We start from the raw sequence: 10,351 nt of genomic DNA, 5'->3' as shown, positions 1-10,351 counted from the left end.
TGAAAATGAAAAAGAAAAAAACAACAACAACAAAGAAAAAACGAGAGAGAGAGAGAGAGAGAGAGAGAGAGAGAGAGACCGACCGACCGACAGACAGACAGACAGACAGACAGGGACAGACACAGAGACACAGAGACAGAGACAGACAGGCAGAGAGAGAAAGAGACAGAGACAGACAGATAGACAGAGACAGACAGACAGACAGGCACACAGACAGACAGACAGACCGAAACAGACCAATCGACTGGCAATCAGACAGACGGACAGACATATAGGTAGAAAGAGAGAACAATGAATACACAGAAAGACAGATTATGCTGACGATGCTGACAACAAAAACATTGCTACCACAACTACAACTACAAATACTCTGACAACAACAACAAATACAACAACAACTACTACTACTACTATTACTGCTGCTGCTGCTGCTGCTGCTACTGAATGATGACAATGATGATAATGATAACGATGATGATGATGATTGTGATGATGATACCGGGGAGTAGTTACATGAACAGATTTCCATTAGGTTTGCTCGAAGCGCTCAAAATCATTTCGAAAAGGAAGAGAGAGAAAAATAATTTTCAAAAAGTACACACACAAAAACAACACAATTATAAAGTATGTACACAGATCATTAACACATGTAACGCGAAGTTGTAGGAAGCGAGAGAATCTGAGCACACTGGTTGTCATACGGTGAAGGAATCTGTGACACTCGCCTCCTGACCCGGCGCTCCGCCACCGCTCCAACACACACACACACACACACACACACACACACACACCAACTCTCTATCTCACACACACACACACACACACACACACACACCAACTCTCTCTTTCTTTCTCTCTCACGACACGCACACACACAGACACACACACACACACGCACACACACACACACATACACACACTGGCTGGTTCTCCTTGAACCAAGAAGGACGCGAACGGTTAGGAAATGATTCCAGTTTGCTGTGTGTATGTCTTTTTCTTTTCTTTCTTTTTTTCTTTCTTTCTTTGTTTCAGTGAACGTGGCCACCAACTTGCCGCTCTCTGCCTACTCTGTGAACTGGACTGGGGGGTGGCATGATGACATGGACCCCGGGAAGGCCGCTGACGGCAACACAAATAGGACGGGTTCTGGCTGTATCATGACCGATTCCCGTTGGTACTGGAGGAACAGGGAGGGCGGAGAGTCCGCAGTGCACACGTTCTGGTGGGAAGTGGACCTGGGGAAGCCACACTACATCTACCACATCAGGATATGGGGATATTTTCCTTGTATGTCAAATCTCTCTGTGTGTGTATGTGTGTGTGTGTGTGTGTGTGTGTGTGTGTGTGTGTGTGTGTGTGTGTGTGTGTGTGTGTGTGTGTGTGTGTGAAGTCAAGTCAAGTCAAGTCAAGTCAAGATTTTATTTCATGATGGTAAATTGAATAAGCAACAATTGCTGGGGAAGCCACACTACATCTACCACATCAGGATATGGGGATATTATCCTTGTATGTCAAATCTCTCTCTCTCTCTCTCTCTCTCTCTCTCTCTCTCTCTGTGTGTGTGTGTGTGTGTGTGTGTGCGTGAAGTCAAGTCAAGTCAAGATTTTATTTCATGATGGTAAATTGAATAAGCAACAATAAAATTGCTTTTTTTACATCAAGCCATCTATGAAAATAATGATAAAATAAATAAATAAATAAATAATTAGAAATTAAAAAGAAGGGAAAAGAAAGAAAAAAAAATAGAAAAAAAAATAGGAGAGAGAGAGAGAGAAAGAAGAAACAAGCACATGAAGAGCAACAACAACAACAAAATGCATATATATATATATATATTTACAAGAATATTGTGATAAAGAAATACACAATTGCATTTCCATTTCACACACACACACACACACACACACACACACACACACACACACACCACTGAACACAAATTATCGGACACAATTACACCATGCCCACCCCATCCACATGCACATGTTCCCCCATTTAGTGCAAAATCCTTACCAACACAAGCATATACAAAACATTTCACAATTAATAGGAATATTAGACTAACAGGTCAAAATTTGTATTACTGTTAACAAATAGTATAACTCTTAATTATTTTCAATGAAGTGATTCTTCAGATTTTTCTTAAACACGTTTTTATTTACGATACTTTTCAGAGTGAGTGGGAGATTATTCCATAAATTTCCACAAGAATACAGAAAGCTGGATTTGTAAAGGTTGTTTCTTGGTCTGGGTATGCAGAGCATGTGGTTGTGTCTGTGTTAATTAGTTTTAAAAGTGTCTGCAATCTTTTTTGGAGCATTTCCATACATAACATTATGCATGCAAACAGCTTTGTTGAAGTACAGCCTGTTGTGAAAGGATAATATATTAAGTTGTTTATAGTCCATTAGGGTCAGGGAATTCGGTTTTAACAATACTATTTTCAGTGCTCTTTTATACATACGGTGAATAAACTTCAAGTTTGAGAGGCTACAGCTGTCCCATAAAGTTGACGCATAATCGATTACTGGCAGAATATGTACACAGAAGAAGAGCTTTCGTGAATGGACATTAAGGATCTTTTTGATTTTTGCTAGTTGAAGTATTCTATTTGAGAGACGTTTACTTAAGTACTTCGTATGATCAGTCCAAGATAGATCTTTATCAATAATGACACCCAGAATTTTATGTGAATCTACCTCTTCAATTTTACTGACGGCTAGGAATAGTGGTTTGAAGTTATGTTTCATTTTTTGTCTTTTTTGTCGTGCACATACATACCTGCACTTCATTTTCTGAGCATTCAAGGACATGTGATTCAAGTGTGTCCAGTCATTAAGTTTCTGAATATCATCTTGGAGTTCATTAGTTAGTTTACTGGCGTCTGATTTGCTTGAATGTAAGGATGTGTCATCTGCAAACATTTCACATTTACATTTCATATAGCAAGGTAAGTCATTAACATAAGTGGAGAATAAAATTGGCCCTAAGATGGATCCCTGTGGTACTCCATGTTTAATAGATGTAAAATTTGAAGTTTGATCATTTATTGTTATTAATGCTTCCTATCATAAAGAAAAGATTGTATAAGGTGAATATACTCTGGTGGTAATTTATAAGCTTCTAATTTACGTAGTAACAAGGAGTGATTGATTACATCAAAAACTTTTTCAATTTTTGCAAATGTTTTTCAATGGGTTTAGACAGAGCAGACAAGACAGAAACTGGCCTATAGTTAGATGGATCAGAAGATTCACCTGATTTGTACAGCGGAATGACTCTAGCCTGCTTGAATTTAGAAGGAAAACATTTCTTATCGATACAATTTATAAAGATATGTCACAGTATCTACAATAACAGGGGAAGAAAGCTTTAATATCTGTCCATCTAACCCGGCCAAATCTCGTGTGCCAGATTGTTTTAGTTGTGATAGGCTTTGACATACATCCAAGACAGTCATTGGTTGAAGACTAAATGGAACATGAATATTCGTTGAGTCAATATACTGTTTTAGAGTACAGAGGTCATTTTCACTGGTCCTATCGCTCGGTATAATTTTTTCAGCAATGGTTGCAAAACGATTATTTAACTGATCTGCTGTTACATCAGTGATGTTTTGTTGTCTTTTTCCCACATGTTTATTATTCAACTTGTTGATGGCTTTCCAAATTAGACGAGAATCTTTTGTATTTACTAACATTTTCTGAAAATAATTATATTTCGATTTACGTTTCATGGCGCTTACTTTATTTCTTTGTTTCTTATATTGCTCATTTGATCCATACATCTTTAAATAATCTCTATAATGAATTTCAATGTCAATTTCTTTTGTTATCCATGGTGGTTTTGTTTCTTGTCTAACTCTTTTCCTAATAAATGGTGCATGTTTGTTATATACAGAAGAGAATGTATTTATCCAAAATTCGACAGCTTCATCAGGATCTCTTACCTGCTATACATAATCTAAAGATGAGTTTGCTAAATCCGAGAGAAAAACATCATTTTTAAAGTTCTTAAAACTCCTATATAATATAGTTTTATGTCCTACCTTTGGAATTTTAACACGATTCTTAAACCAGGTGAGACAGACTGGGAAATGATCACTACTACCACAAGGTGGAACACATACCTCCACAATGTGTTGTTTTGTGGTTGTGTAAATGTGATCTATTAAGGTATTTGTGTTTTCAGTAATGCGTGTTGGTCTGTCAATTAATTGTTCTAAACCATGCATAGAGTAATTATGGTGCCACTTTGGTTTTGGTTTAAGCAAATCTATATTGAAATCACCTAGAATAATAATTTCATAATTTAACATTATCAACTCATCCATTACAGAACTAAATCTATCCTCCCATTCTACATTTTCTGATGGATTTCTGTATACAAAACCCACTATAAGAGTATTATTACCATTAATCTTAGTATCTACCCAAACTGATTCTACATCAAAAACCTCAAGACTGTTTAATCTCTTACATCTTAATGTGGAAGCAAAATACAAAAGTAAACCAGTAGTTTTGGGCTTAGTTGGATCTGAGCGGATAATTTGGTGCCCTGGCATGTGCATATCAGCATCTGTTACGTTAGAAGAGAGTCGGGATTCAGCAAAACAGAATATATGAAATGGATTTCCAGTGTTATGAAGAATGGTTGTTATATCGTCCTTCTTGTTTGTTGCATTGTTTATGTTTGAATAACCTATGCGGAGTCCTTGCTTGGTTGGCCACAAGTCAGAAGTAAACGACATGGTTAAATTATTTGGGAATATAAAGATTATTGAGCAGTTTTAACTCAATTTAAAATAATAGACCTTTGAGGGGAAAAAAAACCCACCAAACAAACAAACAAACAACAACCCCAATATTATCCTAGCTGACCGAGTTGACAGATTATATAAATACAAACTGACAATGTATTCGCAAACAATGTCAAACAATTTTTTTGCAGATAATTAAGTTACACGCAAATAGCATAAACTTCACAGCTCAGTAACAAGCTATTTCAGATTACCCGATGAAGTATGATTTAAACACAAAGCACTATCACACATGCACAAAATGTCAATCTAAATTTACAATGAAGTAATGTGGACTTGGGAAAACAGTCCAAAATCAAAAGGAGAATCGATAATTCAAAAGTATGGAAACTATGTTAAACAAAATACCACTTTTAACAATCTCAAAATTATAGACAAAATTTATATCATCAGTAATACAATATATATATATATATATATATATATATATATGTGTGTGTGTGTGTGTGTGTGTGTGTGTGTGTGTGTGTGTGTGTGTGTGTGTGTGTGTGTGAATACAGAAGGGTAAGTTGGATGGGACGAGGACTTGATAGCTTCTGATATGGAATTCAGGTCTGCAGGAACAACAAACTGTACACCACTACTGTGCAGAGCGAAGAAGAGTAAGAAGAAGGTGAAGAAGAAAGCAAGCAAGAAAAGAAAGATTACAACAGTTATGTGGAACGGTGTGTGTGTGTGTGTGTGTGTGTGTGTGTGTGTGTGTGTGTGTGTGTGTGTGTGTGTGTGTGTGTGTGTGTGTGTGTGTGTATGTGCGTGAGTTGGTGTGTGTGTGTGAGAGAGAGAGTTGGTGTGTGTGTGTGTGTGTGTGTGTGTGTGTGTGTGTGTGTGCGTGCGTGAGTTGGTGTGTGTGTGTGTGTGAGAGAGAGAGAGTTGGTGTGTGTGTGTGTGTGTGTGTGTGTGTGTGTGTGTGTGTGTGTGTGTGTGTGTGTGTGTGTGTGTGTGTGAGAGAGAGAGAGTTGGTGTGTGTGTGTGTGTGTGTGTGTGTGTGTGATACAGACTAACACTGCTCAGATCGCGTGATGCCACTTTTCTTTGAATTCATTGTTAGATCACTGAGCGGAGCAGTCAGTGAAGCAATGAACATATCTCCTATAACTTATAGCGTGCAGAGTGTGACAAAGCTATAAACATATCTCCTATAACTTATAGCGTGCAGAGTGTGACAAAGCTATAAACATATCTCATATAACTTATAGCGTGCAGATAATAAACGACCTTGTCTGCTTTTGGGTTTGTTGTGACAAAATGTTACCTGCAGTTTGCTGTGGGGGACAAATGTAGAACTGTCTTGACAAAATGTTACCTGCAGTTTGCTGTGGGGACCTGTCTTGACAAAATGTTACCTGCCGTTTGCTGTGGGGACCTGTCTTGACAAAATGTTTCCTTCCTTTTTCGTCCTGGCTTTAAAAAAGCCAGTGGTCAGTCCCCGAATTCAGATTCTCTAAATCAGCGTACATTTGAGATGGTCTTTTAATCTCTGTCTAAACGCACAGACCTTAGACAGAGTATTGTGTGAGACATTCTACAAGCTTCGACCAACACTCATGGTTGGGTATCTTAGAAAATGCTGCAGACATTGCCCTATACAGTTAGCAGATGGAAGATGTGCGTTGTGTAAAGAAGAAACTGATACCAGCCGCCGTGGCGAAGTGGTTAGCGTCGCGGACTGACGGCTGGGAGGACGCGGGTTCGAATCCCAGCGGAGGTGGGTTTTTCGGCCCGTGGCCGGCTCCTACCCAGAGTTGAGTGTGCTGTGGGCTTAAATGGGGAGACTGGGACCACACAGTCGAGTGTCATCCACTTCAAGGATGCGTCTTTGGGTGTGTTGCTCTAATTACCTGACCAACACTGCAAGTGTCTGTATCTCTCGGGCCTGGTTAACGCCGGGATATCATTATGACAGGAAGCGTAGAGTACAGCCTTGTCACGCAGTCCCAAACCAAAATGGACCTCTATAGCAACATCGTCATCATCATCGTCATCCTCCTGCTCCTTCATCGTCATCAATATAAGCAAAATAGTCTCAAAGTCTGTGGCCTTTCATGCCCTGCTCTCATGGTGACCTCAGTTTCGATACCCCTCCACTTCCGTGCTTGGGGTGAGTCCTGTCAATGTCGTCAGTGTCGGCAGATTCATGGGGGGCTGTTGTTTGAGGGACGTGGTGGCGGTCTCCACTCTGGGAGGGACGCTCACTCAGTCTGGCTCCGCGACTAAGCCATTATTGTCGTTAGTAGGGGGCTTAGTAGGTGGTGTCCTAAGTACGTTAAAACAGAACAGGCACCACTGAACACCACCGAAGTGACTCAGCAGCAGTGCAGGGTCTCCTCTGGTGTGTGGCCTCCTGGCGACCTAACATCGATGGTTCCCTGTGGACTGCCGACGCTGGAACTGCGACGGACGAACCCGGGTGTGGCTGTGTATAGAGGAATCTAAATGAGCGGCGTGGGAGTAATGCCACTGAAACGGTGCAGATGATGGGGCAGCAAAAAAAAAAAAAAAAAAAAAAAAAAAAAAAAAGAAGAAACTGATGATCAAATCATCTTTGAATTAAGTTGCCACTATCTTCATGGTTTAAGAACGAAAATTATACACACATTGAAGGCAAACATGTCCCCGTTGCAAATGTTCTTATACATGAAAATAAATCAATTAACCAGTCAGTGACGTGTTGTCAGGGCGCTATCAGCTGGGCTGGATTGAGATCACAGTGGACGGAACTGTGTGCCGGCACATGCAATTACGGCGACTGTTGGGAGCACGAAGCAGGGAAGCCACAGTGAACTGCAACCAGCCTATCCACGGCCAGCTTGTCCGCTTCTCACGAACAGTCAGTGGCAGACAGATCCACTATCATCCCTTTGGTCTGTGTGAATTTGAAATCTTCGGTAAGTGTGCGAAAGACTTACAAGTGACAAACTTTGAAATGTTACTTCATGTGGTCATTTTATCAGCTTATCGGCTGGTGAAAACACAGCTTTGTTAGGTAAACTCTCGTGCTACATGGAGAGTCTGACTTTTCAACCTTCTGGATATCTAGCGGGTGATAGAGCCAAGTTGTTTGACTCTTCTCTGAAAGGTAATTATCTGTTTTTCACGGTAAAAAACAACAACAACAACTGTTGTGGTCATACTATACATTGCGGCGCAATCCCTTGTTCCGTTCCTCTGTATTTTGTGAACTCCAAATGACGATGATCACAGTCTTAACCGAAGAAACCGACCAATGGTGTGAACGACAGCCATGGGCACCGCCAGCACCCAGCTAGCCAGACAGCAGCTACTAGTGTGGCCATGTCAGCTGTCACTGTGTTTTAGTTTCAGTTTCAGTTTCAGTTTCTGAAGGAGGCGTCACTGCGTTCGGACAAATCCATATACGCCACACCACATCTGCTAGGCAGATGCCTGACAGCAGCATAACCCAACGCGCTTGTCAGGCCTTGACTGCGTGTTTATATATTGGTGCACCTATCAGAGTGGAGTTCTTTTACATCATTTTGCCAGAGGACAAAACTCTCGTTGCCATGGGTTCTTGTTCAGTGCGCCAAGTGCGTGCTGCGCTCGGGATTGATTGATTGATTGATATTGATACTTCTTTTGCGCCGATTCTCGGTCGGGTACCAAGCTCTAAGCGCTTCTCAAACACGGGGTCATTTGCACAACAGACTGCCTTCCACGGGACCTCAGTTTATCATCCGAATGACCAGACGCCCAGTTTGACTTACCAGTCAAACGTGGGAGAAAGAGTGAGAGCGGGATTCGAACTGTCACTGAAGTTGTAGCCAGCAGTGCAGCTAGCTGACCACTAGCTGACCACTAGCTGTCACCGCTTTTTGTGTGTGTGTGGCCACCCATTGCACACACCTCAGAGGTCGCTCGGCCACCGCTAGTCCGTGGTGCAGCTCACAGCACAGCTCCTGCTGTGACCCATATATCTACAACCATAGTCACAAACAGTTGTCAGTGTCTGTGAGGATGATGACGGAATGGTGAGAAAGCTTAGAATGATGGAGACTCTTTTCTGCCAACACTGTGTCCGTCACGGTCAAGGTTCGAATCTCGCTCTCTCCCTTTCTGCATAGTTTGACTGGAAAGTCAAAGTCAGCGTCTAGCCACTGGGATGAGATGATGCACCGAGGTCCCGTGTGTAGAACGTACTTGGCGCACCGAAAAGTAACCCACGGCAAATTCTGTTAAAGAATTTCATTCTGACAGGTACACAAACTTAACATACATGTATGCGTGGAAGGCCTGACAAAACACGCTGGGTTGTGCTGCTGGTCAGGCATCTACCTTGCAGCGTGGTCCGAAGGAAGTAGCGCCTCCTTGAGAAACTGAAACTGAAACTGGGAATCTACCTGTGACAGAAGCCTAAAACTGCTGTCTCACTGTGAGCTGTGAGCAGCGCGATCAGAAAGATATCAGTTCCACTTGTGCACTGGTCTCGCAGTGATGTGCTGTACTGGACTGTGCTGCGCCACTTTGCGATACGAGGTGCTGTGCTGTGCTGCGAATCGCTGCATAGTGCTGTACTGTACCACCACGTGTAGTGTTGCCATTTGGTTTGACATGTGGGATTTCACTGTGCAACATGCACTGTGTTTGTACCACTGTGTGCTGTGCTATGTTTTGCTTTGACATGGATTTCACTGTGCAATATGCACTGTGTTTGTACCACTGTGTGCTGTGCTATGTTTTGCTTTGACATGGATTTCACTGTGCAATATGCACTGTGTTTGTACCACTATGTGCTGTACTATGTTTTGCTTTGACATGGATTTCACTGTGCAATATGCACTGTGTTTGTACCACTGTGTGCTGTGCTATGTTTTGCTTTGACATGGATTTCACTGTGCAATATGCACTGTGTTTGTACCACTATGTGCTGTGCTATGTTTTTCTTTGACATGGATTTCACTGTGCAGCATGCACTGTGTTTGTACCACTGTGTGCTGTGCTATGTTTTTCTTTGACATGGATTTCACAGTGCAACATCGTTCCTCTATGCTGCTCCAGTGTGTGCTGTATTTTGTTGCTTGTTAGCCACTTTGTGATTACTTTGTTGCTTGTTAGCCACTTTGTGATTACTTTGTTGCTTGTTAGCCACTTTGTGATTACTTTGTTGCTTGTTAGCCACTTTGTGATTATTTTGTTGCTTGTTAGCCACTTTGTGATTAGAGAGTTAGGGTTCTTTCCTATCGCTTGTTAGCTGCGTAGTGAATAGAGTTGCGGTTCTTGCCTGTCGCATGTTAGCCATGTAGTGAATATAGAGTTGCGATTCTTGCTTACAGCTTGTTAACTGCGTAGTGAATACAGAGTTGTGGTTCTTGCCTATCACTTGTCAGCCACTATGTGAATACAGAGTTGCGGTTTTTGCCTATCACTTGTTAGTTGCGTAGTGAATACAGAGTTGCGGTTCTTGCTTACAGCTTGTTAGTTGCGTAGTGAATACAGAGTTGCGGTTCTTGCTTACAGCTTGTTAGCTGCGTTGTGAATACAGAGTTGCGGTTCTTGGCTATCGCTACGTTGATGGGT

At 41.5% G+C, this 10,351-nt stretch overlaps 1 protein-coding gene across 4 annotated transcripts in view; it reads left to right on the top strand.

The window, feature by feature from the left end:
- Window positions 1-10,351, top strand: part of LOC143290594 (uncharacterized) — a 36,324-nt gene that overhangs the window by 4,389 nt on the left and 21,584 nt on the right. For all 4 annotated transcript variants that reach the window (XM_076600180.1, XM_076600178.1, XM_076600177.1 and 1 more), the window contains exons 2-3: window positions 1,033-1,287; window positions 7,495-7,704. In XM_076600180.1, the coding sequence (XP_076456295.1) occupies window positions 1,033-1,287; window positions 7,495-7,704 (465 nt within the window). The remainder of the gene's footprint in view (window positions 1-1,032; window positions 1,288-7,494; window positions 7,705-10,351) is intronic.

The sequence above is a fragment of the Babylonia areolata genome, chromosome 15 (genome assembly GCF_041734735.1).
Source record: "Babylonia areolata isolate BAREFJ2019XMU chromosome 15, ASM4173473v1, whole genome shotgun sequence".
Lineage (NCBI taxonomy): Eukaryota > Metazoa > Mollusca > Gastropoda > Neogastropoda > Buccinidae > Babylonia > Babylonia areolata.
The sequence above is the reverse complement of the archived record's forward strand: the minus strand, read 5'-3'. Positions and strand labels throughout refer to the sequence as shown.